At 53.7% G+C, this 25,984-nt stretch overlaps 1 protein-coding gene and 1 pseudogene across 7 annotated transcripts in view; both read left to right on the top strand.

The window, feature by feature from the left end:
• Window positions 1–1,123: 1,123 nt before the first annotated feature.
• LOC118882654 lies at window positions 1,124–1,973 on the top strand (annotated as a pseudogene).
• Window positions 1,974–12,904: 10,931 nt separating this feature from the next.
• The window catches only part of HSPG2 (heparan sulfate proteoglycan 2), a 101,690-nt gene continuing 88,610 nt past the window's right edge, over window positions 12,905–25,984 (top strand). For all 7 annotated transcript variants that reach the window (XM_036843588.1, XM_036843626.1, XM_036843598.1 and 4 more), the window contains exon 1: window positions 12,905–13,018. In XM_036843588.1, the coding sequence (XP_036699483.1) occupies window positions 12,956–13,018 (63 nt within the window). In that variant the 5' untranslated portion in view covers window positions 12,905–12,955. The remainder of the gene's footprint in view (window positions 13,019–25,984) is intronic.

The following is a 25,984-nucleotide window of genomic DNA, read 5'->3' as shown; positions in this document are numbered from 1 at the left end:
GACAGGAGGCGGGGTTAAATGGACTGGAGCCTGGGCAGGCCCTCGTCCCTTTGAGGTGCCCACTTTTAGACCAGGAGGAGTAGGAATCCCAAAGCCCACTTCTCTTGTCGGGTGGATGAGGAGCTCCCTACTGTCAGAGAGGATGAAGACCAAATATCCTGGAAGGTTCTGTCTCACAAGCCCAGCCCCATTAGCAGACTTACAACACCACCTTGCCCCCGCTCCCTCAACTTGGGGTTCATAGAGCCAAGATCATCTCAGTTACAGGGTTAACAAGCACCCCTCTCCATCTGCTTTTCCCCATCAGTGCCCCCATCCAGGCAGACAGGACAACAGGTGTGGCGAGAATTCTTCCTCAGTAGACTGGGGGGGGGGGGCAAAGTCACCCCGACAATGTGGCATTGTCCCTTAAGGGTCATCAGACACGCTCAAGATAGTACCTTGGCCCCCACCACTTACAAGCTGTGTTATCTGAGGCAAGTCACGTCATCTCTCTGAGCCTCAGTTTCCCCACCTGTCAAATAGGAATAGAATAGTAACCACCTCCTAGATTTGTAGTGAGACTTACAACGTAAAGCACAAGCAAAGGGCTGGGCAAAGAGAGAGGGCATGCATTGCATTGCTTCCAAGACATATTTTTTAGTATGAGGGTGCATTGAGTAGTGGATGGTTAGCTATTTGATATTACCTCCAAAGAATGTGTGTCTCAGTACCTGGAATTTCAGCATTAGAGATTCAGTCCTTTGCCTTTGTGGTCTCCTAGTGTCCCTGCTTAAAAGGTAAATGGGAATTTCAGAATGTGGGCTAGAGTTAAAGGAAAACAGAGACTGCCCCACTTTTTCTAGGGGTCCTCTGGCCTCAGTTGTTCTCAGGGTCTTGCCTTCTTCCCCATCTCTTGTCCTCTGTGCTTTCTGAAGAATACGGTGGCTGCTTTACAGCTTGAAAATCCCTGGGCCTGGGAGGAGGATGGGAAGAGGAACACCCGGCGAGAAAGCCCAGGGGGAGGTGGCAGGGAGCCAAGGAGAGGTGACCCAGCTCTCTCCTTGCCAGGCCCGGGGGACCAGCTTCCAGGTGAATTCTCAGCAGTTCCGCACCACGAAGTTTTGTCTGCCCGACTGGGACGATGCCTGGATGCCAAGCGAGCCGTTCTAACACCTGCAGCCGCTTGAACCATCCCAACAATGTGTCCTTTCTGGCCCAGGCTGGGACTCCAGGCTGGTCCCACGGCCCCAGTGTGACCGGGGCTAACAACCTCAAGTGTTCTCGTACCTGAGTGGCTCAGAGGCAAGCAGAAGCCCTTCAGAGCAGTCCGACAACCCCGACTCCCCCAGACTTCCAGTGAGCAGAATCTGCATGGGCCGGCCCCACAGCTCCAGGTATGTGGAGACAAGCCACTTGGTGAAGTGCCCCAAGGTGGCCAGAAAGCCCGCTTGTCGTGGCAGTCCCCACTGCCTGCTCTGTACAGATCGTCCCTCGGGTCCCTCTGGCCCCACCTCCCTGGACCAACTCATCAGAGGCATCAACTACCTTGACAGATCCACCAGCGTCTTCTACACCAACCGCCCTAATCATCCCTGAGCCTGCCGAGGCTTGCAGCCAGCTACCTGGAACGCGCCGCCAACTCCATCCACCTGGACCACCTGGACCACTCCTTCCCCCGCAGGTACTCCAACCCCAGCACCAGACTGGCCGCCTCTGACAACTCCTGCGCCAGCATCTGCATGGCGCCGTCCTCCAGGGCTGCCCATGCTTTGCAGTACGTGGATGACTCCACCAACCCGAGCTGCCCTCACGGGCCTCCTAGCCGGAACCTCACTCCCATGCTGCCGCAGAAGCCAGGGATAAAGTTGCCTGAGCTCCCTCTGTTCGGCAACGGGATCTTTTCCTTAGGTCATCTGCCCAAGTTCTGGGAAGCAATCCTCTCGGGTTGGAGAGCCCCCGAGCCCATCTCTAAGCCCTGTAGCTGGTGGTGACATCAACACCAACCGTGAAGTGGGCACACGTCCATCAGGCTGCAGTTGTGGAAAATAAATTGTTTGTGGCAAAATGTACCTTCCAAGCCTCCATTGGGGGTGGTGGTGGGGACAGCCATTTAGATGGGGGGTTAGACACTTGAGGACCTACAGGGCTGGGCAGGTAAAAGTGAATGGGTGAAGGGGGCTGGGTGGTAGTAGGGAGTGGTGGAGACTGTGGCTGAGAGGAGAGGGGACACCTCGTCTAAACCCAGCTCTCAAATGGGCAGTTGCCTTTTCTAGAGAAGCCAGGAATCTGATTTTCTATGTGTTAGCAACGAATTTAAAAATATCATGGTGTTTGAGGGCTGAACAAAAGTACTTGCAAGCTGAACGTGAGGCCCACAGATCTGAGTTTGGAATCTCTGATTTACACCTTGAATGAATCACTGGGGAGCTTCTCAGCCTCTCTTAGCCTCTGCTGAGGCTGTTCATTCTCAATCCCTATTCATATTCTTCTTTTTTTTTTAGAGCATAGGTTTTATTTTATTTATTTATTTATTTATTTTTGGCTGCGTTGGGTCTTTGTTGCTGTGCTTGGGCTTTCTCTAGTTGCGGCGAGCAGGGGCTACTCTTCGTTGCGGTACACGGGCTTCTCATTGCGGTGGCTTCTCTTGTTGTGGAGCATGGACTCTAGGTGCACGGTCTTCAGTAGTTGTGGCACGTGGGCTCAGTAGTTGTGGCACACGGGCTTAGTTGCTCCGTGGCATGTGGCATCTTCCCGGACCAGGGCTTGAACCCATGTCCCCTGCATTGGCAGGTGGATTCTTAACCACTGCGCCACCAGGGAAGTCCAATATTCTTCTTTTTTTCAAGAATTGTTATTGATTTTAGCAGAGCCCCATGTAAGAAGAAAGGTAGAAGTAATAATGATGAGGATGACAGTGATGATAGGAAACCCTCATAGAACACTTAATATGTGGCAAGTACTGTGCTAAGTACTTTATATACATTTGTTCTTTTAAAGATGTGGTTTTAATGACCAGGGCCCAGGGTGGATGTAGAGCAAACCCTGATGGCTAGTGTGGCATGCGTTGAAACAGGCAACCAGGGATGGTTAGAGGTTGGGGAACAGTCTTTCCTGGGAAATCTCTGAAGAGAGTGGTCTGTCCAGGCCAGGTGAGAGCTGGAAGGGTCAGAATGAGGTGGGAATATCTGGGAAAATGTTCCCTGGGCCACCGAGGGCTCCAAACCTTCAGCGACTCAACTGATTTGGGTGCTGAGGAATCAGGCCCCACAAGACGCCCAGTTGTTCACCATCCTTCTGCCTAAGGGACTCTGGAGACCAGATTCCAGACGAGTTTTGCCACCAGCCTGCCCTGAGACCTTGGGGACATCACTTCCCCTCTCCAGGCCTCTGTTTCCCCTTCTGTAACATGAGTGGGGTCCTTTTGATGGTCTCTAAAGGCCCCCGGACTAGAATATTTCTGAATCTCTCCTCCGAGTCCAAAGCCAGGCCTGGAGCTTCCTGAGCTGAGAACTGAGAGTGCCTCCACCCAAGAATTCAGGCTTCCAGAGTCCTGAGCCATCTTTCCAGGCTGCCCAGGGGCCATTTCAGGCCTCAGGGCCCATTTCTCTGTGGTTCTGAATTTCGGGCCCAGTCCCTTCTTGCTGGAGTTTTCCTCTCTCCTTGGAAATATGAGGGCCAATAGCAACTCAGAATGTGGAATGGGGCTGACCTTGAAATAACACAGAACCTGGAGGTCTACAAATTTCCATGGCTTTTGGAGGTCGCCTGCCGTGGCCTAGTCCTGTGACCAGGAAGAGAAGGCAGCAAGCCTGCAATATCCATGAGATTGACATGGTGGTCCCAAGGCAGGAGGAAGGAAGGAGGCACCTAACCCCTAGCCCATTGAATTCACCTCCACTTTTATTCCATCTCTGAGGACTGGGGAGATCCTCCCTGGGTCCAAAGCTCAGCAGTGCAGCACACTCTTTATTCCGTCTCTTGCACCCCTTCCCTCCCCAGGGAGAAGACTTTGGCCTTTGTCTGGTGGGTGCTCAGGCCCCTAGTGACCCATTGCCCAGGCGAACATTCACAGGAATACAGCTCGTTGGGGTCCATTTTGGCCCAGCTCAAGAGATAGTTCAAGAGTGTCCCGTTTCCTAAACCCTCTCTCTGGCCACTCAAGGCATCCCCTTCTTGCTCTAGGCCCATATTTGCATTCGAGTCAACCTTGACTCTCCTGGAGATGCCTACTTTCAAAACAGTCCAGTTTCTCCTAATCAGAGAATCAGACCCTTGGCCAGGACACTGCTCTCGGGGTCTCCAGTATCTAGCCCAGTTCTGGCTCACAAGAGGAGCTCAGTTATTACACTGATGTTGATTACAAGCTCTCGTGCCCAATAGGTGCTCAGTAACCTTAGCTATTATTACCTTAAGAATAATCACAGGGCTTCCCTGGTGGTGCAGTGGTTAAGAATCCGCCTGCCAATTCAGGGGACACAGGTTCGAGCCCTGGTCTTGGAAGATCCCACATGCCGCGGAGCAACTAAGCCCATGCACCACAACTACTGAGCCCATGTGCCACAACTACTGAAGCCCATGCACCTAGAGCCCGTGCTCTGAAATAAGAGAAGCCACCGCAATGAGAATCCCGCGCACTGCAACTAAGAGTAGCCTCCACTCGCCGCAACTAGAGAAAGCCCGCGCACAGCAACAAAGACCCAACACAGCCAAAAATAAATACATAAATTTATTAAAAAAAAAAAAAGTATCACAGTGTCTCACACACAATGAATATTCAATAACTAATAATATTAATCATGACAGCCAACATTTATTAAGCTCTTAAATATACTCCAGGCATTGTTTTAAGTGCTTTGTGTGTATTAACTCAATCATCTCATCAATCCTTTAAGAAAGGATTGTCCCTATTGTATAGAGGAGGAAACTGAGGCACAGAGCGGTCAGGAACAGATGATTATGATGAAGATGGTTACAGTTACAGAACACAGTGGCTCTCCAGAAAAACGGTTTGAGGGAATTCCCTGGTGGTCCAGTGGTTAGGACTCGTCACTCTTACAGCCGGGGCTCGGGTTTGATCCCTGGTCGGCGAACTAAGATCCCTCAAACCCCGCAGCATAGCCAAAAAAAAAAAAAAAAAAAGGGTGACATTTTCAGTACAGAGTACTATGTGCAGAGCAGGCACTCAGTAATAATAATTCTCTTCATGATTACAACATCTTGCACGTAGTAGGTGCTCAGTGAATGATAGATGTCAGTGCAGAGCTCTGTACATAGCGAATGCTCAAGTTTGAAGATTGAGGATTAGATTGTACCCAAAAGGGACAGGATCCCTGCACTGCCCTAACTCTTACTCAGGGTAGAAACTCACTACTCATGATTCTCTCCCACCAGTCACTCAGCCCAAGTCCAGAGAAGGTTCTTAGTTAGAGAAGGCCCTCTGCTCTGTGTGGCCCTGCAGAGGTCACAGGAAGTCCCCCATGTCCACTGTTCAAGCCATGCATCTGCAGGGTCCATGTAAACAGGAAGCAGCACACCGGCTGCAGAACAATGCCAGAGGCTGCTGTGCTGTCCATCTTGTGTACAGAAGCAGCTTACGTGTCCCTGCAGCTGAGGGTGGCCGGGGAATGTCCGTCACACCTGCAGACGTATGTCACTGTTACTGAGCACCCACACTGTGTGTCAGGCATGCTGCCAAGGCCTGAAACATAGGCTCACAGCCCTCTGCTCCTTGCAAGGCTAGGTTTTAGTACCCATTTTACAGAGTGGGAAACTGAGGCACCTGGTAAATAGCAGAGCTGGGATTCCACCCCAGGGCTTTGCCCCTCAACCAGTGCCCTTTCCATCCAAAGTGCAGTTTCTTTCTCAGTATTTATTGAACAGATTCCAAGAGAAAGAGGGATAAATCTTGGCCTCCAAAATATGCAGAAATTTAGACAAAGCAAGGATGGTATTTAACCCTGGAGGTTCGGGCTGCACCCAATACCAGTGTTCTGATCAGGGCAGCATTAACCTCAAATACGTTCTTCCCAGGAAATAATAAACAAAAGGAGAAATTCCCTCAGAGCCCACCTGTGTTCTCAATTACCCAATCCACTGGTCCCTGCGGCCTTTGGTAACACTGAGTATAGGTGCATGATATTAGAATTCCTTTTGTATATTTAAAACAATCTGGGGGACTTCCCTGGTGGCGCAGTGGTTAAGAATCTGCCTGCCAGTGCAGGGGACATGGGTTTGAGCCCTGGTCCGGGAAGATCCCACATGCCGCGGAGCAACTAAGCCCGTGCGCCGCAACTACTGAGCCTGCGCTCTAGAGCCCAAGAGCCACAACTACTGAAGCCACACGCCTAGAGTCTGTGCTCTGCAACAAGAGAAGCCACCGCAACGAGATGTCCATGCACTGCAACAAAGAGTAACCCCTGCTTGTGGCAACTAGAGAAAGCCCGCGCACAGCAACAAAGACCCAACGCGGCCAAAAATAAATAAATAAATTTATTAAAAAAAAAATCTGATATGGCCCTTTTCAAACAGTTAATCTGATATCATGATTCTAGGAAATAAACGCAGCTTTTTGTGTTACCAAGGTGGGTGTTGCAGAGACACACTCAGCCTATTCCTGACCTTCACCATACCCTAAACTTTCCTCATCTCTGAACCTAACCCCCAAAGCCTTAGCCCACCCCACCCCCATTCCTGAGGCCCACTTTATCTCTTCTGCCAGCACGTGACTGGTGCTGCTTGCTCTACAGAGGAAACAGAAAACTGGGGGCGTGTGACACCCTCCCCACTAGTTGCATCCACACGGCCTCCTTTTAAGCGGAAATCTCGAGAGGCAGAGCCTCAGATATGTGCTCTACCCGAGTTGGTACCACCATTTTTGGCAAACTCTTTTAACAGCCTCCTGAGCCCCTCCCAACAGGGCAGGAATTTCTCATGAACAATTGAACAAAGCCGGGAACTCCAGGGAGAAGGCACAGGACATTCCAAAAGGATTTCTCTCAAGCTCCAAAAGACAACATGTGGGAACACTGCAGAAGGCTCACAGCCTAGCAAAGAAAAGCATGAAAGGGACGGAAAATCTGCCCAGTAGGAAGGGCAGTGCAGGCTGGAGGAAGGAACAAGAGGCTGGGGGTCAGGAGGTCTGAGTGGGAGGCCTGCCTCTGTCACTCGTGACCCTGCGGAAGCCACCCCACCTCTCTGGCCTCAGGTTTGTGGTCCTGAAAAACTGAGGGAACTATAAAAATAAGCCCACAGATGCATACATATCAGCTCAGAGCAATGCTTTATGAATCACAGAGACCTGGAGGCAGCCCAAATACCCAACGACAGGATAGGGTTAATGAATAACGGTGTGGTGATGAGACCTGACACCACATAATTATTAGAAATATCGGGACTTCCCTGGTGGCACAGTGGATAAGACTCCGCGCTCCCAATGCAGGGGGCCCGGGTTCGATCCTTGGTCAGGGAACTAGATCCCACATGCATGCCGCAACTAAGAGTTCTCACGCCATAACTGAGGAACCTGCCTGCCGCAACTAAGACCCACCACAACCAAATAAATAAATAAATTTTTTTTTAAAAAACGAAATATTACGTGCAAAGTCAACACGACTGCTATTCAGAGTCACTGGCCCACAGATTGCTAACGATTACCAACTGCAATGAAGAGCTCGTACCAGAATGTAAATCCATGAGCTGCTTCCAAAACGGACTAAGTATTCCAAGAAAAAAATAGTGTCAGCTGAGCTAAACAGAGTGCTTACTGACACAGTTGATTTACGCTCTGAGCAAACTTCTTATCTCATCTTGGACTGGTAATACACAGTTGGGGGCTGGCACTGGTCCACAGAACCACTTTTATGTAGCCCTGGTCTTGACTGACACATAGAACTGTGTTTATGAAAATGTTAAGTGAGAAAAACAAGACAGGAAATCATCAGCATGTGCTGATCACAGGAGGTAAAACGCCCATGTATGCAGTGACAAAGGAAGGAAACTGAGCATTTATGGAGCTCCAACTACGGCCCCCACGCAGACGTCTTCTAGAGCTGAAGCAGGGATGTGTGGGCAGGAATGTGAGGGGCTGTATGGAGGCCATGAGAATTCCAGCCTGGATGGAGGGGAGTGGTGGTGGTGTGAGGTGCTCGAGTGACAAATTCCAATTACAGAGACCATTTATGGTCAGCTCAGGAGTCAGGGGCAGTATTTGCCAAGTGTGTTTTGAGAAACACCAGTCTTGTGAGATGTTAAAAGGTTTTTCCAAAAAACAAGTGGGTTCCATTCTTGAATATGTTCAGGAGTGCTGGGTTAAGCAGAGTTGGACAGGCGACTTTACCGGAGGCCTGCTCAGAAACTTTCCTGTACTGGTGTCCTTCGAGATGGCCAAAGTGTGGGAAAGAGTACAGAGTTCCCAAACTTCTTGACCAGGGAACCCCCTTTCCAAGGAGCATCTCAGAGGGCAGGTGAGGCCCCAAGGTGGAAGCTCAGCAAGAACTCACTTGATAATGACGAGGGGTGTTGGGGAAATACTAGGAGGGGTTGAGAATGTGGGTTCTAGAGTCAGACAGACATGGACATGAATCCTGGCTCCACCACGGCTCCTGGCACTGACTGTGTGATGTAGGCAAGCCACTTCATTCCCTGGGCCTCAGTTTCCTTGTCTGAAAAGGGTGGTAATAAAATACACTCACTTGCCTACTGCCTAGGATTGTGATCAAGTGAGATTCAATGTTGATCAGACTGTGAGGGGAGTTTATCTTTGCCCCAAGTACAAACCAGAAAGGGGACATTTACGCCTTATGCTTTGCTTGAACCAACTTGTTCTTTCATTCAGGTAAAATTATTCAAATGCCAACTTTGCCAGGCACTGTGCCCTTCACAGAGGATACAGTTGGGAACAAGTCAGAAAGCAGGTAGTCACGCTCTCTGCCTTCATTATGCCTCTTCATATTAAATGGTCTTCCAAATTATTGCAATTGTCAAAAATGTTCAGAGGGAGAAGCATGGGGGAGGGAGGTTGTGGGAAAGCATAGTGAGGGACATGATCTAACCTGGGAGGTCGGGGAGGCTTCTATGGTGACATGAGGTTTGAGCTGAATCCTAAAAGAGAGTAGTAGGGTGAAGTGGGGTGGGTGTTGGGTGAGAATAGCCCTTAAGGAGAAGGAACCGCATGTGCAAAGACCAGGGTGGGGGAGGCGTGTGGCTGGAGAGTTGGCCAGGATTGCATCTCCCTGCCTTGCATGCTTCCCTCCCTCTCCATGAATTTTCACTGCCTGCTTAGAACTGTGTCCTCCCTCCTCTTCTTCCTCTTCTCCACATCATCTCCTGGTTCCCTCTCCTCCATCCCACTCCCTTTCACACCAATTTCCTGTTCCATATTCTCACCCAAGTACATATCCTTGCTCTGCCGGCATCTGTTTTCCCACACAGGCATTGCATCTCTTGTGCATAATAGATGTTTACTTTCATTGTTGAATGAACGCAGGGCCACAGCTAACCCATATGGTACCTTTGCTCATATTACAAAAGGTACCCCCTCTGGGCAGATGTAACACCACAACAGTGTCCCCTTGGCTGCATACCCTTGTTCAGTGAACAACCTGCCCAACCGTCCACTGCAGCCCTGAATGAATAAAGGAATGTGAGATGAGTGAGAAGCTCCAAGGCAAAGAAAAGATTTGGAGTAGGAGTGGAAGCCAGGAGAAGTTGAGTCTTGTGAATTTTGTAGTGGCAGACGGTGACCCACAAACTCTGGCAGACGGTGACCCACAAACTCTGGCAGACAGGTGACCCACAAAGTCTGTACTCCCCCATCAGACTAGATCAGACTCCTGTTTCTCAGAAGCCAAATTGTTTGGCTGCTCTTGCCTATCCAAACTCTGGTAGTCTCCCCTTATCTAAGGAACCTTGTGTGAGGCTTGAGTTGTTTCTCTCCCAAAGAGTGTGACCAGCACCCAGAGCTATGGGTACATACAGTGCGATTATAGGTGCCTCTTGGGCTCAGCAAGAGCCTGGAAGGCCTTGCCTCTGCTCCTCTTCTAAGCCATATGAGGAGATAGCCAGGCCCTAGACAAAGCAACTTGAGAACATTTACTAAAGATATCAAGGACAGCAAAATAAAACAGAGCCAGCCAAATCCCTTAGTGGGAAGGAGAGGATGCAGAATAAACAAGGGGATGACCAATCCTCAGGGTAGGTGGAGTTACTCTGGAACTTTCTCGGCAGGCCATATTTCCTGCCCTCCACGTCAGCCCAGTTCCTTCCAGTCCAGTAAGCTTTACCATCTCTTTCCTCAACCTCTTTTAGGAAGCAAGACTTATAGCTCAGATTTAGTCTTGACCAAACATCTACAAAGAGTTGCTTGTTCTCCTTTTCCTTTGCTGATGAGCAAATCATCCAAGAAGCCAAGGCTCTGGGACTTAAAGGCCCCGAGGTAGGGAACATTGAGGCAGCTCACAAAATGCGATTTGTCAAGGATGCTGACCCTCCACGGACAGGCAAGGCCTTGGAAAAATCCTGCCACCAAGGCTGGCCACCTGTCAACTCTGAAGTCAGTGGAGTTTTGTAGTTTTCCTCATCAGACAGGGAAGTTTGATGAGTGCAAGGCTGTACTCCCCCACCAGACTAGAGGGGCTCTTTGGGGTTGGGGGCTGCATCTGGCCTTCAGACTGAGAGCGGCACTGGGTGCAGGGACTGCTCCTCCATCAGACTGGAGTCCCCTGAGGGAAGACTTGTGTCTCGCTCTCTAGATTGGGAGCTACCCAGAAACAGTAATAAGAGAAATGGCTGGGACTTCCGTGGCAGTCCAGTGGTTAAGACTCTGCGCTCCCAATGCAGGGGGCATGGGTTCCAGCCCCGGGAGGGGATCTAAGATCTCGCATTCCGCAGCACGTGCCACCCCTACCCTGCCACAAAAAAAAAGAGAAAGAAATGGCTACTGCTTATTTAGGGCTTACCATGAGTCCCAAAACTGTTCTTTTTAAAAAATAAATATATTAATTCATTTTAATCCTCATAACAACACTGTGATGGAGGTCTTAACATTATTCTCCTTGTCTAAATGATGAAATGGAGTCATGGAAAGATTGAAAAATTTGTTCAAGATTGCACAGCAAGGCGATGGAGGCAGGATTCTCCAGCAGACTGAAAACACCATGAGGACAGGGATTATATCCTCCCCTTTCCCTCCATCAGATTAGGGGTTCACCAAGGGCCAAGATCAGGCATCCCTCCTCTGTCCACCTCCCTGTCTGGAGCAGAAATAGACCTTATTCAGTGCTGTGTCTGGCATCTGCGTTTAGGCTGGGGAGTTGGCCAAACCACTGTGAATGTAGTTTCTGCCCCTTACAGCTCTGAGCTGGTCCCCTAGATACACCCCACAGGGTGGAGAAGAACCCAGCTTTTGGAGATGGGGCATTTATCTGGGATGGGAGTCAGGATGCCAGTATTTTCTTAATCCCCCAGGTGCCAGTCAGGATGCCAGTGTTTTCTCATCTCCCAGATGGGAGGCTTCAGAGTGCTTGGGAAACTGCAGGCCGGCCCTTATCACAGGGAACATGCCTTCCGGAGCCAGGCCTGGTGCCGCCCAGTGAGCTGGGCATTTCCTTCTGTCCACAGCTCACCTCACTCCTGGCTGCAAACCCCACTTGTGAGTCTCTGGAACCTAGCAACTCTCACAGGAAACAATGGAAACTTCAGTTTTTATTCTCCTCCATCGTTACTCAAAAGGTTTTCCTCTAAGTGACACACACACACTTACACACCCCAGTTTTCTCTCCACCCATCAGCCTGGGCTGCCCTGGAAATTTTCAGGCAGCAAGGAGACCATGGCCTGGGGAGGCCTGGTGGCATGGCTGTGTGTGTTGTCTGTGGGTCTGTGTCATCAGGGACCGTGATTTACCTCCCAAGCACCTGTGATTGGGCTTTGGCAGTGTCTGTTTGTGTCTGGGCCTGGGTGTGTGAGATGGTGCATCTCTGGCAGCGGGGCTGTGATTTATGTGAATCAAAGTTGGTCTGTGAGTGATTTATGTGGAGAACGGTGTGTATCAGGGGTAATTCAGTTTCGTATTGAGTGCCCACTGTGAGGTAGAGGTACTGAGAAAATGTAAAAAACTGCAGGTGCTGTGCGTGTAAGAAATTCTGTTGGCCTGTGTGTGAACTGTGAGACCCTGTGGGGAATCTGAGCGTGAAAACGTCCTTCCGCTTCCTGTCCTGGGATTCACATATGTGTGTGAAAATGTGACTATGAACGTGAGCAGCTGAGCGTGTATGTGTATAAGCTGTGTCCACTGCGTCACCTGTAGCAGTGAAGGTTTTCAAGGCATACAGTGATCTCTTGAGTCGGGGAGGACCGTTAGTGTATGAAAGTTGGGTGAAGGGAGTGAGCGTGTGCAAGCGTTCACGGGCAGTGGATGAGCACGTTAGCGCGTGAAAGTTGTGAGTGTGCAGGTAATCTTGTGATCCAAAGTTGTAGTGAGCGCGTGCTATTCTGGAGGGTCCTGGAGAGCCGCCCGCGTGGAGTCACGTCTGCGGAGTGTGAAAGGGTGTGAGAGCAGATGGATTTAGGGGTCCGGGGGTCGGTGGGGAGGTGCGGGAGAGGCGTGCACGTGGAGGGAGGGTGGTCCAGCGCGCAGGGCCCCGGCCCCCGTCCCATCCCAGACTCCAGGCCGGGTTTGGCGGGGAGTCGGGTTGGGCCGCGGCCCGCGCGGAGGGGCTGGGGCCCAGACAAAGGCTCACTTGGCTGCGAAGCGGGCCAGGGAGAGCGCAGCCTTCAGTCCCGGGGCGGTCCAGGGGGCGGGGCCTGGTGCCCGGGGCGGGGAGGCCAGGGGGCGGGGCCTCGCCCCGGGGGCGGGGCGGCCGCGGGAAGGGTGGGGGTGGCTGGAGCGGGCCGCGCTGTCTCGAGGACTCAGCAGCCTGGCGAGCGGGCGGCTGCGGGCGGGCGCCGAGCGAGCGAGTGAGCGGAGCGGGCCGGGCCATGGGGCGGCAGGCGGCGGGCGCGCTGCTGCTGGCGCTGGTGCTGCACGGGCGGCTGCTCGCGGTGAGTGTGCGGGGCGGAGAGGCAGGAGGCGCCCCGGGCCCCTCTCGCCGCCCCCGCCAACTTGGCTGGGGCGCCAAGGCTGCGCGGCTGGGACTCTGGCCCGGGACGGCGGCGCCCGCCAGGGACCCCGGGCCGGCACAGGCCGGCGCCACCCTCCTCCGTGGGGCTGTCCCGAAGGGCACCCAGGGGACCCCGCGACGGACCGGGGGCGGGGCCGGCCCTCGTGGGAGCCCGTGAGTCGCCCGGCCACGTTGCTGAGTCTGAGACTCGCGCTAGGCATGGCCCGGCCTGCCATTCCTGGGGGCCAGGCTGAGAAACTTCTAGCAGGGTGGGAACTCGGCAGGGCGAGGACACGCCTTTCTTTGCCAGCTTGAAACAGGGGCACTCAGTGGTGATGGGGACCATATCCATCCTCACTGGAACTTTACCACGACGTCTCTCCCTTTGGGGAGCTGGTCACCAGGCAGGCACAAGTAAAGAACCGTTCTGGACACAACTGATTCTTGTGTGGAACACCCACGGGCCCTGGAGTCCCACAGCCCCGGAACTGAATCAATCTCTGCTCTTCACTGAGCAGCTGTGTGACCTCCAGCAAATTGTTAGCCTCTCTGAGACCAGCCCACATGCCCAAGGGGAACTCAGAATACACGGCCTCAAAGTGCCGGGCTGGGTGGAGTACGTGCAGAAAGTGCCCATTGCTGAGCCAGTTTGTGGTGGACAGTGTGTGGATCTGTTTCCCCAGCTTTCTCCTCCCCAGCTCTTCAAGGTGCAGGGGAGGCCTGCCCCTACAGTCCAGTCCCCTGCTCTGAGCTTGGATGGGTCCATGCCGAGAGAAAGAGGACACTTGGCCCGGAGAGGCCCTGAGGACCCAGTGAGCCTGAGAAGGGCAGGGCGGGGTCAGTGGGCAGGGAGCTGGAGGCAGATGTGGATGGGGCACATCTGGGGATCTGGGCCTGCGTGGTGAACCACAGAGCCAACCCACCCTCTTTCAGGTGGTGCTGGGCCATCCCTGTCCCCTGTCCTCAGAGTCAAGAGAGGGACTCATCTAAGCTGGCCGGTGTTTACCCAGTGACTGACTCCCTGTCCTCGCCTTGCCGGCTCCCTCTCACCTCTGCCCTCCTGAGTCACTCGTTAACCCCCACCCCAGACCTGACCCCTCACCTCTCCTGCCCCACCCACCCAGCACCTCTCCTCCCCCATCCCCATCAGGGCAGCTTCCTTAATCCTCTGTCAGCCTCTCACTGCAACACATCCAGCAGGGCCCATCCATCCAGTTGCTCCCCAGTCTTGACCTGAACTTGCACCTCCCAACACTGATCTTTACTTTTCCAAAAAGTAGACATCAACCTAGCACATGAAATGTTCCTTTTCTGACCCTACCCCAGCTCTGCCCCCTGATCAGGGGTTCTACCCTGGCAGGAGTGGGGAGGGGGGAAGGAGATATTTGCTGTGTGTGGGAGGAATTCCCAGATTGCAGCCAGTCCTCATTCACTTGTTCATTCACCACATCTTTGAGCAGCATTCCATGACCGTGAGCAGGAGTTCAGGGTTCATTCATTCAGTAGATACTTGCTAAGCACCTACTGTGCACCAGTGCATCCAGCACTGGGGGCTTATGGGTGAACAGAAACAGGCCCTGGCTGCACTTTCCCAGAACTGAGATGGGTCAACAGGCAGCTCTGATCCTGTGGGATTACAGTCTCCTCAGCAACCACACCGAGGTCTTCATGGTCCCACCCTAGGCTGAGGGTAGAAGGGCTGGAAAGAGCTTGGCCTCTGGAGTCTTACAGACCCATGTTCGAATCCCAGCTCTGCCACTTCCTAGCTGTGTGATCTGGGACAAGTTCCTCTCTCTGAGCCTCAGTTTCCACATCTGTAAAATGGGGGTGAGAAGTTTGTTGTAAGTTTTAAACGACAGCAGGCTTCTAGCCCTGTGCCCTAGCCAGCCTTGGGCTCCTCCTCGTCTGCTGCACTTTATCTCTCCTGCCTTTCAGTTCATGTCTGCAAGCCCATAGTGAGTGGGTGAGGGTAGGACACAAGGGGAGGGTAAAGGTGGTCCTTAGGGAGCTCAAGACCTCACTGGGGGCAGGAGACAGAGGAAATAGTGGTCTCTGATTAAGTGTGGGAGTAATTTCAGTTCAGAGGAGGTGGGAAGGCTTGCTGGGGGAGGGGGCCAGGCCTGGGTGACTCAGGGCCTGCCTTGGCCTGCTGGGGCCTTAGCCCTTCCTTTCTTGGGGCCAGCGCTGCCAAGAGACAGGGTTCTTGAGGGTGATTGTGGTGTTTTCCAGCGCTGAGGGGGGAAGTCACTGAGATACCTGTTTCCTTCCTCCCCTGGGTTTCCTTGCTGGGGAGGCTGTGGGCAGACGGGAATGGAGGAGCCTCCCCTTCCCTCAGGGGCAGTGTTACCTCAGCCCTCCCCTTGACATAACTGGCAGCCCTGTCTTTCCCCCTTGCTCCAGATCTGCCGCCCGGAGGGGGTTGTGAGTGTGCGCTGGAGATTTCCAGAGGGAGGGTGCAGGTCTGTCCACAGAGGGAGGCAGAGGCTGGCGGGGGTAGAGATGGACGCCCCCCCCCCACCGCCCCCGCCACGCCCCAGCCGAGCTCCTTGTGTCCGGGGAGTCCTGGACCCCGACCAGCTCAGCCTGGGCCTGTTCTCAGGCTGAGTGCAGGCAAGTTGGGATCTGCGGGCCTGAGGCCCAGCCCGGGAGATGGGTGGAAGGAAGGTGGCAGAAGGTGACTGGGTTTAGGGCTTGCAGTAGTGGGAGGGCAGTCTTGGGGTACCAGGCCAGATGCTGACAAAATAATATGGATAGTTCACATTTATCCAGTGCCCACTGTCTGCCACGCATGAAGTTTCTCAACAGATCCTCACACGTTGTTCCCTCGCTCACAGTCTCCCTGCCCTCCCCATGTTGCTCACGTCAGACCCCAGCCCCTGACTTAATTTAGCCCCCAAGGCCCTACAGATCTGGCCTCCCCCTTTCCCTCTCAGCTCTCTCCTCCTGCCCACTTTCCCCTTGCTTGCGCACTGCAGACATGCCGGTCTTTGTTTCTGGACCGTGCCAGACACGCTCCCACCTTAGGGCCTTGCATCTGCTCTTCCTTTTGCCTAGAATGCTTGTCCCCCAGATATCTGCGTGACCCTCTGCCTCACTTCCCTCCAGTCCCTGACTATTCTGCCTAATGTTCGCTGTCCCCTTACACGGCTTTGTTTTCTTCTTGTCACTGTCTAATGTGTATTTATTTACTTGTTTATCACCACCCCACCCCCAATTTAAGCTTCATGCGAGCAGGACCTTATGTGCTTTTGTTCACTGCTGCTGTCTCCTTAACACCTGGCAGGTAGTAAGCGCTCAGTAATATGTCGGTTTCAATGAATTAAGCTACAGCTACTAGTACAGTCCCCGTTTTCTAAGCAGAGGAGACTGAGGCACAGAGGGATCGTATAACTTGCCCAACAACTCACATACACTTTGCTTGGAGGCACCACGAGCCAGGCTTTGAAGCCACACGAAGCTCCTCACCACCCCACCGGCATCCCGCTCACCCGTAGCAGGCAGGCGGTGGGGTGTTGATAAAACTGTCACCACTGGTGTTGATAAAAGGACTCAGGTCCTAGGTGGTGCAAGGGCTTCCTCGGGCAAGGAAGACTGGGGTCTGGCTTTGGGGACAGAGGCACTCAGGATGGGTGTGCCCGAGTGTCCACGGGGCCTCCTGGGGACACCTGCCCTGGCGGGAGCCTAGAAAGACGTAACTCTAGGGCAGTCATTTGTGGGATTGCCTGTTCGTTTGTAGGTTTGTTAATTAATTTCCTCGCCAATATTCCCTGAGACCCTAGAGACAGTTGAATTAATCCAGGGGCCTTAAGGCCTAAGTGCGCCAGGCCGGGCCCTACCCTGTGTGGGAAGTGAAGGAGAGAATGGCTAGCCGCCCGGCACGGAGTCCTCTCTGGATTCCCCTGGCTGTTCCCTGGGGACTGAAGGTTTAGGGTGAGTCTGCAGAGGCTTCAGGGCTGCCTGGCCTTGGGGCGAGTCTCAGGAGGGAGGGTGAGGGGGCCGTCCAGGATGTGGAAAGATCTGGAACGATGATTCAGAAGCCACTTGGAGGCCAGACGTGTGGGTTCTGGACCCTCAGACCACTTGGGACATGCGGGAAGGACTCCCAGCCCTGGCCTGTTGCCCCCTGCCCCAGTCCACTCCCAGCTGTGAGGGCTCAGGCTGGAGGAGGAGGGGCAGAACGTGGCCGCGTCCCCCCGCAAGCCCTCCAAGGATCTGCGGAGCCCCCTGCCCTTCCTCCAGGGCCCACCCCGGCCTTCCCCTCATCTCTCTCCCGCCAGGAAGCAAGGAGGGTAGGCTGAGGGTCTTGGCCCTGCTGGAATGTGCCCCAGCTCCGGCCTTGGCCTCTTTGGCCCTGCTGCCCCCTTCCTGCTTCCAGGGCCTGGCTGGGGCCTGCTGGCCGCCCCAGCGCCCAGGCTGCTGACTGAAACCCAGAAGAATGTGTGGAACTCGCTTCGCGGGGAGCCGCCAGCTTCACTGCCCAGCCTGGTGGCGTTGGGTGCGTGTCAATAGCGGCCGTGAGAAGGGAGTGGCTCATGGCTGCTGGGGTGGCTGGGCCAGGGGCACCGTCATGAAAGTCCTGGGAACAAGGCGGCTCTTTGAGGCCTGGGAATGTGGGGCCTTCAAGTGTCAGCCGCCCCCAGAACCCACCCTCCCCTCCTTTCCTTGATGCCCATGTGTGCCAGGGCTGCAGGGACCTCAGAGCATCCCAGGGTAGGGGGTACTCGTGACATCTGTGAGATGTCCTGAGGACCAGCTCCCGGCTGCCTACCAGAGCCCTGTCCCTGAGCCACAGAGGAGGGCGCCCTGTTTCTCTGTTGCTCTGGATTTCAGGGTGGTGTCTGGCACACAGAGGCTTGCAGTCTGTGTTGAATGAATGAATGGACAACGATGTATGCGATTAAATATTCTGTAAACTAAAGTCCCCGAAGTGTTAGACTCAAAATTCATTTCACAGATATTTATTGAGCATCTTCTAAGTACCTGACCCTGTTCTAGGTGCCGAGGTTGCGGCAGAGAACATAGAAGTCCAATTCCCTTCCCTCAGGTAACTTGCATTATAGCAGGCGCAGGGAGACACACAATAAATATAATATGGCAGGTGGCGATAAGTGTTTGGAAGAGAAAATAAAGCAAGGAAGAGGATAGAGAGTGATCTGAAGGAGGTGAGGGTGTGAGCCCTACAGGTATCTAGGGAAAGGGCACTCCAAGCAGGGGTAACAGCTGACACAAAGGCCCAGAGGTGTGCTTGGTGCGTCTGCACAAAGCAAGGGGGCCCACGTGGCTGCAGCAGCATGGGTGAGGGTTGGTGGATGCAGCCAGGGGCTTGGCAAGGGAAGGTGGGGCAGAGCCTCAGACACAGGAAAGACTGGATTTGCTTCTGATTGAGATGAGAGATCACTCTAGTTGCTGTGTGGAGAAGACAACGTGGGACATCAAGGTCAAAAGCAAGGAGACCGTGACCCAGCCCCGAGACGATGGGAGCTCGTACCAGGGCAGTGGAGGCGCGAAGAAAGGGTTGAATCCTGAGTATATTTTGAAAGTAGGACCAACAGGATTTGCTGATGGACTGGTTATGGGGGTGAGGGGACAGAAAGAGAGGCGTCAGGGACGTCTCCATAAGCTTTGGCTTGGGCATCGGAAAGGTGGGGCTGCCACTAACTGAGGTAGGAGAACTCCAGAGAAGCAGGCTTGGGAGGAGGGTGGAGAACGGCAGGTGATGGAGGAGATGGCATGGGGGAGGGGACAGTGTTGGACTGACTCTCAGCTAGGGCAGCCCCACACCCCCACCCCAAGTTGGAGCCTCTGCATTGGCCTGGAGGGGGTTCTTGCTGAGAATACATTTGTGCAGCTGTGGACACTGATCCCTTGGAACCCCCCAGCCTAAGCTCACAGCTTGTATATTTATGTGTTTTATTGAAATTCACTGTCTTCCCCATCTAGAATTGAAGCGCCATGAGGGCGGGCATTCAGTTTTGTTTGTTACAGTCTGCCCGGTGCTAGGCTGCTGGGCAATAGTAGGTGAACACTTATTGAGTGAATAAATTAATGGCCTTGAAGGACTTCCCTGGTGGCTCAGTGGTTAAGAGTCTGCCTGCCAATGCAGGGGACACAGGTTCAATCCCTGGTCCGGGAAGATCCCACATGCTGTGGAGCAGCTAAGCCCCTGCGCCACAACTACTGAGTCTGCGCTCTAGAGCCCGCGAGCCAGAACTACTGAGCCCTCATGCCACAACTACTGAAGCCCGCGCTCCTAGAGCCCGTGCTCCGCAACAAAGAGAAGCCACCGCAATGAGAAGCACGCCCACCGCAACGAAGAGCAGCCCCCGCTCGCCGCAGCTAGAGAAAGCCCGCACACAGCAACAAAGACCCAACACAGCCGAAAATAAATAAATTAAATTAATTAATTAAAAAAAAATTAATGGCCTTGAAGAAGCCAGCTGGCCAAGAAGGCCAAGGCTCCTTGCTGAGGCTGGACGCAGGGGAGCTCTTCTTCCCAGCCACTGTTCTCTGCTGGGTTCTGGAGCATGTGAGACAAGCCAGGGTGCCCACCGTGCCGTGTTCCACTTTTCTGTGCCCCGACTGGACTTGGAGCCCTTTTTTCTGGGCGCTGAGGACGAGGGAAAGGTGTGGGCTCCGAGGGTCGTGCCCTGGCTCAGCCCCAACTGGCTGTGTGACCTTGGGCAAGTTGCTTCATTTCTCTGAGCCTCAGGGCAGAAATGGGGATCATGATGCCTGTTTCCCGGGTGAATATGAGACCAGGTGGATGCACCTCACGCAGTACCTGGGATGTGAGAGTGTTTGACAGTCAGTGGCTGCTCTATTAGTCTGGTTCCTGCTGAGGGCACAGCCAGAGTGGTATTTGACTCGGGGTTCCCAGTGCCCAGCATGACACACCTTCTCCTGATCGCAATTGCTGCCACCTACTGACCCAGGCCCTGCTCTGGGCTTGTTGAATGAGTGACCGAGTTAAGGGATCCTCCCTGCTCCCTCTGCCTCTCTTTCTCAGTCTGTGAGCCCCGGATGTAACTGTATCTGATCTGTCACTGGCTCCCCTTCCCCCACTGAGGCTGCAGCTGCAAGAAAAAGTCCACCCTTCCACCCTGATTGCTCCTTCCTGTAGGGGGAGAAGGAGCGGGGGCACACCCCGGGGTGTGGCCTGGGAAAGGCTGGAGCCTGTGGACGCATTGTCCCCTTCCCAGATGTGTGCAGTTGGTGGGCTCTGAGCAACAGAGGTTGTGGCCAAGTGGCTCCCATGGGTGCAGAAAGGATGTTCATGCATCTTAAAGGGAATGGTGGAAGGGGGCTTCCTGGGACTCCATCCCAGCCCCACCCTCCCTCAGGCCCACTGGAGGAGACAGGATCTTGCCCGGGGAGCCCTGGGCAAACCTGTAGCAGGTCCATTGCCAGGGAAGCTGGAGTTGCACAGCTTTAAATCTGGCTCCCACGGGCTCTCAGAGAAATAGCCGGGCTAAAAGGAAAGAGACGCACTCGTGCTTGGTAACCGCTCCCTGCACCCTGGGCCTTGGCCTTGGGCTGCTGGGTAGAGACATGCCCCTTCCCCAGTAGGATGGGTCATGTCCAGGTGTTTCATTTTTTAACATTTGGCATCTTTTCCCCAATCCCGGGCTGTGGGGATGGGGAGGCAGCCCTGGGCTGGCAGGGGGAGGACTTTAAAGGTGGCCTGAGGTGACCCCACAGATGCTTCTCCTGGGGTGGGGCTGGGAATTCCCCAGCTGCCTCTGGCCCCCTTCCCAGCCCACCTCCAGGTGCCTGCCTCCACCCCTCTCTCCCCCACCTCCCCAAACTCACCCCCAAAGAGCCAGCTCTGCCCCCCTCCTTCTGGTCCTGGCCTCCCCTCCTCACCCCAGCTGACTCACCCCTCTCCTTGTTTGGCGTTCCCAGTTTTCAAATACTTGGGAACTGGGATCATGCCTCTTCTTGCATCCCTCGCTGGACTGGATGCTCTGAAATTCTGGCCTCAGAAATCCTAGCCCCAGTGGCCTCTATCACTTAACAGCTCTTCTCCCCCTCCTGCCATTTGCCTTCCTGTGACCCTTTGGCCAGAGGAACAGAGACCTAGGAGTTTCCTGAGGACAGACCAGTTTCTGTGCCCTGGGACTTCCAGGGTCTCCTCCCCAGTGACCTCAGTCACCCAGGTTGCCGCCCTCTCTTAGCCAAGCCCCACACAGGGCTCTCTCCAGGCATTATCACATATAATCCTCACAGCGGTCTTTTGCTGTTGGCATTATTATCTCCATTGTGCATCTGGGGAAAATGAGGCACCGAGGGGGTGGGCATGGCTGGCCCAAGTCATCCGTTCAGTACCTGGCACAGCTGGGAATAGAGCCCAGGTTGTCTGACTCCAGACTTGTCATCCCTTCCTGAGTGGGTCTGGCCTGTTGCAGGGAGAGAGAGGACGATCTGGGAGGACTGGCATAGTCACGACAGGCTGCCTGGAGGAGGTGGACTGGGCCAGCCTTGGCGGAGGGTACAGCAAGCTGCGTATCTGCCATGTGGGCTTATCCAGCTCCTACTTCTCAGACTTGGGTGCCTTTTGCCCCTTCGCATCCAGCTCAGTTTAGTGATAACGTTCCCCAGGGAGATGGATTTGGCTTTCCCTGAGATCGAGACCCTTGGAAACCTGGATCCTTCTCAGTCAGGTCCCAAGCTCCCTTTGGGGCCTGTAGGTTTTGCCTAGTTTGGAGTTCAATGGGTTTTTGCTGAGTGGGGCCTGCTCTGAGGCAGCCCTGTGCTCACCTCAGTAGTGACGCAGCTGGGAGCAGAATCTATATACAAGTCCCAAACTGTGTCATTTGTTTTTTGTTTGTTTTTTTTGTTTGTTTGTTTTGGCTGCGTTGGGTCTTCGTTGCTGCACGGGGGGGTTTCTCTAGTTGCGGCGAGCGGGGGCTACTCTTCGTTGTGGTACGCGGGCTTCTCATTGCAGTGTCTTCTCTTGTTGCGGAGCATGGGCTCTAGGCACGCGGGCTTCAGTAGTTGCAGCATGCGGGCTCAGTAGTTGTGGCACGCGGGCCCTAGAGCACAGGCTTAGTAGTTGTGGCTCACGGGCTTAGTTGCTCTGCGGTATGTGGGATCTTCCCGGACCAGGGCTCGAACCCGTGTCCCCTGCATTGGCAGGCAGATTCTTAACCACTGCACCACCAAGGAAGTCCCCCAAACTGCGTCATTTGAACATCTTTGTGCAGCAGAGGAATCAAGTCTTCATCCATCCATTCATTTATTCACTCATTCATTGCCTGAGGACCTGCTGTGTGCCAGACATTGTGCTAGTGTGTTGTCTGCATTTTCAACTTTCCTACGTAATTGGGATTATGCCTCCATTTCCCAGATGAGAAAAAGCTCAGAGGAGAACAGTGACTTGCCCAAGATCACACAGCCAGGTGCAGAGGAAGGTGGGAGCTGAATCCAGCTCTGTCAGTCCTCCTGTAAGAAATTAGAGTGGTGGTCCCTACTGTCCAGAAGCTCTGGGTCTTGTTGGAGAGGTAGGGCTCATGGACCATAGTTACCCAGCACAACTCCAGTCTAGACAATAGCAGATTGTCAGGGAAGGAAAAGGTCAATTTGGCATGAATTCTCTGGAAAGACTTTCTGGAGGAAGTGGGGCTTCAAGAGCAAGGAAGATTTGGCTGGTGGAGGAGGAAGGCATCCAGGGCAGGGGTCCAGAAGTTGTCCCCATCTTCCCTAGATACGCATTGTTGTCAAGTGTGTGAGCAGGAAGGCTGTAGCCTGCAGCTGGAGTCATTAACACTGGAAAAGAATGAGAGGAAGTCACCAAGATAGCTGAGGTGACAAGCATTCCAGTCCCCTGCCCTGTAACTGGTCAGACCAGGAGGCAAGAAGTCAAGGCCTGGGCCTCCACTTGGTTGCCAGCCAACTACTGACCCTCTTCCCTGGACCTCGCTTTTCCTACCCACAAAATGGGCTCCTTGTTTTTTGGCCACTTGCCAATTCAGAGGAATGGGACGTTGAATTCTTGGAGAAAACTGTTAGCTTGTCCTCAAGACTTGGTGGTAGCTACCGGGTAAAGCCCACCATCTTACCAATCTCATGTCTTCCTTCACTGACTACCTGCCGACGAGTGCCAGACCCTGGGCCAGGGAAACAGATGAAGGAGAAGACCCCCTGCTCCATTAGACCTTCCTGAAGCCTCACCTCTCCTCCCGTGTGGACCTGGGGTCACTCCTGCAGTGGTCCGCCCACATCAGATCACCTGCTGCTGAGCTAAGATCCTGAGGCCTTGTAAACGTCTGCTGAGCAAGTGAGCACTAGACTAGGAATCACAGGGTTCCTGTACTCCGTGCCCTGTCAGTGGGATCCAGGGCAAGTCATTTAACTTCTCTGAGCGTAATTTTCCCCAGATGCAAAATGGGACCGTTCATTCATTCATACAGCAAACATTTATGGAGTGCCAGCTCTATGCCCAGCCTTGTGTTAGGTTTAAACACCAAGCATGGATTGAAGGAGCTTCTAGTCTGACAGGGGAGACTAGTCAATAAAAGGGGAAGTTCATTCAATAAAAGGAGGCTGCATTCAAGGAAGAGTCTTCTAAGGGATTGGGAGCAGCTTCTCAGGGCCACACGACCTCTGGGAGATAGCTGGGGTCTTTGTGACTTTGTCTCAGCCCCCGTTTGTTATTCTAGTTACTGTCTGTTTCCCTCCAGTTAGCTTGTGGGAAGAGGGGTCTTGGGGAGACAGCCCCCCTGGGCTAGGGCAGGGGAGAAGACCCACGGGGCAGAGAGGAGAGCAGTCAGGTTTTGCCATGAGTCTCAGATGAGCTCGTGGATGTGGAAAATAGAGAGGCTTATTTATACTGAGTCTGGTTATTTTAATTTAAGAGAAATGGAAGCTGCCCATGGAGCTCATGTTTGGGGCTCTGTGACGTTGAGTGAGTTAAACAAGGAGAGTAGGGCTGAAGCTCCTGCTTTCCACTTTCCTTCCTCTCGTCTCTCTCCCCACTCTTCTGGGGGATCTGGAGGGAGGCAGAGGTCAGCTCAAGCCTGGATTTGATTTGAAGAAATGGGAGGAAAGGGTTAAGTCCGCCTGGTTTCCCACCTCCTGGATGGGAGGAGGTGGGGAGGGGACAAGGACTGGGATGGCTGGGGCAGGAATGTGCGATAAGATCAAAGCTTCCAGCCTGCCTGGGCCTCACCTAGGTTTCACCTGAGCAGTTGAAGGGAATTCTCTAAGTGACCTCCTGGGGGAGGGGGTGCAGGTCCCACCCGCCACCCTTCAACACTCCAGGAGGCCCCACGCACCTCACGCAGGCCTCAGGTGCTGGAAGCCCTAGGGGCCACCTTTACTTGACACATCCAGATATGGGGGACACCCTGCATACCACCCCCACCCCTACCCGCTCTTTCACCTGGGGTTTCTGGCCGGGACTCAGAGGCTCCTTTATGTGGCCTGTTAGCCCCCCATCTGTTAATTCTGCAGGTTATACTTTGGGACAGTGTCATGGGCAGGAGGCACAGCCCTGATTCCTGTCCTAGCGCCATTACTTATTGCTGTGTGACCCTGGGCCGGTGACTTAACCTCTCTAAGCTTCAGCTCTCAGCTGGGAATGGTAATACCGTCTTTGCAGGGTTTTAGTGAAGATTAGACATCATCTAAATCACCTCTAGCCAGAACAGGCAGTTGATGTATGACAGGAACTATTATTTTGTGATTTTCCTTTTTCCCCTTCAAGACTGCCCTTGGTACTTCGTCCTGGGTAAACCTTGGGGCTTGGTTTCGTTCTGCCTCCCCCTGACCTTTGAGGAGGCTCCAAACCCCAGGGTCCATCATCTTGTCCAACCCTCTTCACTTATGGGTCTTCATAATTTTGGGAGGGGAGCAGGGCAGGAAGGGTTGTGAGTGAAGAGGGCCCAGATGCTCCTAAGTGTCCTCCAGGCACCTTCTGGGCCACCTGCATAGTGATATCAGATTAGGCCTTCCTGGTCCAATCACCCCCACCTTGTACCAGGGGCCTCAGTATCCCAGTGGTGTGGCTGGGAAAGTGGCCCCGGAATTCCTCAGGTGGGAAGGGTCTGGAGCGTCTGGCCTTGGGCCTGGGGGTGCGATGCTCTGCCTTGGTTAATGATTACTCTGTATGTTAAGAGAGCAGGGCGGGGAGAGGCCCGCCCTCCCAGCTCCTTAACCACTGGTTGCACCTGAGGTATGTCAGCACTTGGGTGTTCCCTGCTTTAATGTGGCAGCCTTGCTCTGGGGCACATGGGATGGGGGGGAGCAGGGAGTAGGGACTTGGAATTACAGATTGACAGGCAGCCTGTGCCCCTGGAGTCCTAGGGACAGACTTAGGACTCACAAAACCTGGGTGAAATGTGAGCTAGGGTATAACAGGCCCCTGTGGTTTGGCACCGGCCATGTGAGCAGACCTTACAATGATACATCAGGTGAGCAGGCCCTTTCTAGCCCCCCAAACCCCCTTTGCTCCTCCTCTCCTGGGCGCAGACCCTGCAGAGGCGTTCCAGCTAGAAGGTAGTACATGGTTAGGGCTTTGGGGCAGCTGGGCTCGGGTTCCAATCCCACCTCTGCCACCTCCGGGCTACGTGACCCTGGGCAAGTCACTGCACCTTTCTGAGCACCCATTTCCTCATCTGAAACAAGAGAATACTAAATCCCTACCTTGCAGGTGTCAGTGAGCCAAGGTGTGGGAAGTATTTAGCTCATAATGAATACCTGGGGAATGGTAGCAATTATTACTACTGCAGTTTTTGTTACTAGGAGAAAGTGAAAGTTGAATCTTAGTTTTGGGTAACCAGGGCCCATGGGATGAGCTGGAGGATTTGGGCCTGGGGAAGGCATGGGGAGGTCCCAGGAACACGTATGAGAGAGTGTCCCAGGAACATGTATGAGAGAGTGTCCCAGGAACATGTATGAGAGAGTATCC

Source organism: Balaenoptera musculus, chromosome 1, assembly GCF_009873245.2.
Source record: "Balaenoptera musculus isolate JJ_BM4_2016_0621 chromosome 1, mBalMus1.pri.v3, whole genome shotgun sequence".
Lineage (NCBI taxonomy): Eukaryota > Metazoa > Chordata > Mammalia > Artiodactyla > Balaenopteridae > Balaenoptera > Balaenoptera musculus.
Note: the sequence above shows the minus strand (reverse complement) of the source record. Positions and strands in the feature narration are given on the sequence as shown.